This window comes from Ipomoea nil, unplaced genomic scaffold (genome assembly GCF_001879475.1).
Source record: "Ipomoea nil cultivar Tokyo-kokei standard unplaced genomic scaffold, Asagao_1.1 scaffold1568, whole genome shotgun sequence".
Taxonomy (NCBI): domain Eukaryota; kingdom Viridiplantae; phylum Streptophyta; class Magnoliopsida; order Solanales; family Convolvulaceae; genus Ipomoea; species Ipomoea nil.
The window spans coordinates 979,836-982,500 of NW_017617996.1; the positions used below are offsets into that span (position 1 = coordinate 979,836).

The window sequence follows — 2,665 nt, forward strand, 5'->3', positions numbered from 1 at the left end:
AAAATTACCCATTCCTTTTTTAACCTAAAATCAATGCCTACCAACAACAATGGACATTTTTGACTTTATACTACTTATTACCTTTCAATTCCCATGTATACCAAACATTGGAATTGAAATTTCTAGTAATTCTATTCCTATAAACCAAACACTGGAATTTAAATTCCTACTTTATTCCCAGTAATTCATCTCCCAATGAATTGTAATTCCTTTCCCACGTAATTCCCCACCTCCAACCAAACGCCCTGTTAGAATTTGAAAATAAGAAAAAATCTATAAATATCTTAACCATCTTATTTCTCTTATGGGGCTTCGCGAAGGCCTAAAGTTGGTTAACCTTAGAGGGTGGGAGAACATTATGATAGAGATCGACAACGATGCCCTTGTAAAGATTTTGAACAAGGATACCGCTCCGGATCATTCAGACACATCCATGGTGACAGAGTGTCTTCACTTAATGGCCAATTTAAGGAGAGTTAAAATTCTTCATGTTTTCACAAAAGGGAACAAATGTGCTGACAGACTTGTTAACTTGGGACAAGACGCTGACCGAGGAACTTCCGTCCTAGAGGAACCACCTGACAGTATCATTGACCTCCTTCAGGCTGATGCCAGAGGGGCTCGTACTCGTAGGATCGCTTAACGGGGCCTAGGCCCCCTCCAATGTACCCCCTAAAAAAAAATCTTACTTCTCTTATGAAATTTGAATATAAAATCTTCTTTTATTTATAACAGGCTTTAGATATGTTTCTACCGATATAATCTTATACATAGTAATTATCAAATAGTTTAAAATTTAAATTATTTTCACATAGATAAAATCTTGCTTAAAAGGAAACCGTTTTAAATTGGGTCGCATATATTTAAAAGTTCAGATTGTTCAATCGATTTCATTCTTGATTAGGCCGCCGGACTAGAAGATGTTGGCCACTGCTCAGTTCACTCCGTATTATCACAAAGTTCAGGGATTGTTTACCATAATAAAAAAAAAATGGTGGATTTTTTGAAAAAAAAAAAAAAAAAAAACAGAAAATTGGAGGAATGGTAAAATGAAAAATGAAAAACTTAAAACTTGTTTATTAAAATAAATTCTTTAATTTCTTAACTTCTCTCTATTTTTTTCTTTTATGTATATTTTTGGAGAACTCCTATTTGGATTTTTCCAAATGGAGGAATGGAAAATAGTGCAATGCTCCCAAAGATCTATTGATCAAATCCGGTTATTATTTTTTTTCAATGCAAAAACAGATAAATAAAGTAAACTCGCATATATTTAAAGTTCAGATTTAAAAAAATAAATAAATTAGGTCGCATATATTTAAAAGGAAACAGTTTAAAAACAGATCTTCTTGCTGTTTTTAAAAAACAGATTTTCTTGCTTAAAAGAAAATCGTTTTAAATGGTTTTCTTTAAATAGGCAAAAAAATAAAAAAGTAAAAATTGAAAGGCTTACTCGCTTTTTACTGCTCGTTCTTGTTCTATCGATTTCATTCTTCATTAGGTCGCCGGACTAGAAGATGTTGTCGGCGGCTCAGTTCACTCTCCCTGTTGGAGTTGGATTCATTGGGGCTTTCATCAATGGCTGGAGAGACCGGGTTACGGCGGACCCGCAGTTCCCCTTCAAGGTTCTCATGGAGGAATTGGTGGGCGTTGGGTCCACCACCCTCGGCGACATGTCCTCCCGCCCGAATTTCGGGCTCAACGAGCTCGATTTCGTGTTTTCAACTCTAGTCGTAGGTTTAATTCTGAATTTTCTGCTAATGTATCTCCTCGCACCCACAACCTCCTCTTTACCCCAAGCTTTACCCTCCATTTTTGCCAATTGTCCGCCGAGCTACATGTTTCAGCCCGGCCCTTACACCCTGATCGACCGGCTGGGCACGCTGGTTTACAAGGGGATCGTGTTCGCCGCCGTCGGGTTTCCGGCGGGGCTGCTAGGAACCTCCATTACCAACGGGCTGATCACGATGAGGAAGAAGATGGACCCGAGCTTCGAAACGCCAAACAAGCCGCCCCCGACGCTCCTGAACGCTTCGACGTGGGCACTTCACATGGGCACCAGCTGCAGCCTGAGATACCAAACACTGAACGGAATCGAATTCTTGCTGGCAACGGGGCTTCCTCCGCCGGCGTTCAAGGTGGCGGTGTTTATACTGAGATTGGTAAACAACGTTGTCGGGGGAATGACGTTTGTGATGCTGGCAAGGTTTACTGGTTCGCAGAAGGTGGGAAAAGTGGACGGCGTTGCTGCCGAAGATGGATTGGGTTCAGCAAAAGAGAAGCTGTTGAATAACGGCGAGGATTTACACAAGGAAGAGACTGTTTAGTTTATAGGCTCATTAACTTGCTTTCTGGCTGATACAACAGGACACACTCTTTAGTGCATTTTTTTTTTTAATTTCTTTTATCAAATGAGAATATATATATGAAATTATTTAAACTTATGTGTTTTTTCATTGTTTTTCTTCATTTAAATTTATAAGTATTGTTAGTGACTTAGTGGTAGATGACAATAATATTGAGTAGTATGGTCATATGTGCATATCTGCGTATTGGATTGAGTTGGTTATTTAAATGATATAAGAAGATAAATAAGTGAAAATTTATGCCAAGCACCTTGTGCTCAGATGGCATGTAGTGATTCTCTGAGGCAGTGTTGACGCTT

The 2,665-nt window shown here is 38.8% G+C and overlaps 2 protein-coding genes across 2 annotated transcripts; both read left to right on the plus strand.

The window, feature by feature from the left end:
- The first annotated feature begins 304 nt into the window (after positions 1–304).
- LOC109189895 lies at positions 305–643 on the plus strand. The gene has a single exon (XM_019340516.1). It carries the CDS (start codon positions 305–307, stop codon positions 641–643), a length of 339 nt encoding a protein of 112 aa, XP_019196061.1.
- Positions 644–1,517: 874 nt separating this feature from the next.
- Positions 1,518–2,327, plus strand: LOC109189896 (protein RETICULATA-RELATED 3, chloroplastic-like). The gene has a single exon (XM_019340517.1). It carries the CDS (start codon positions 1,518–1,520, stop codon positions 2,325–2,327), a length of 810 nt encoding a protein of 269 aa, XP_019196062.1.
- Positions 2,328–2,665: the final 338 nt, after the last annotated feature.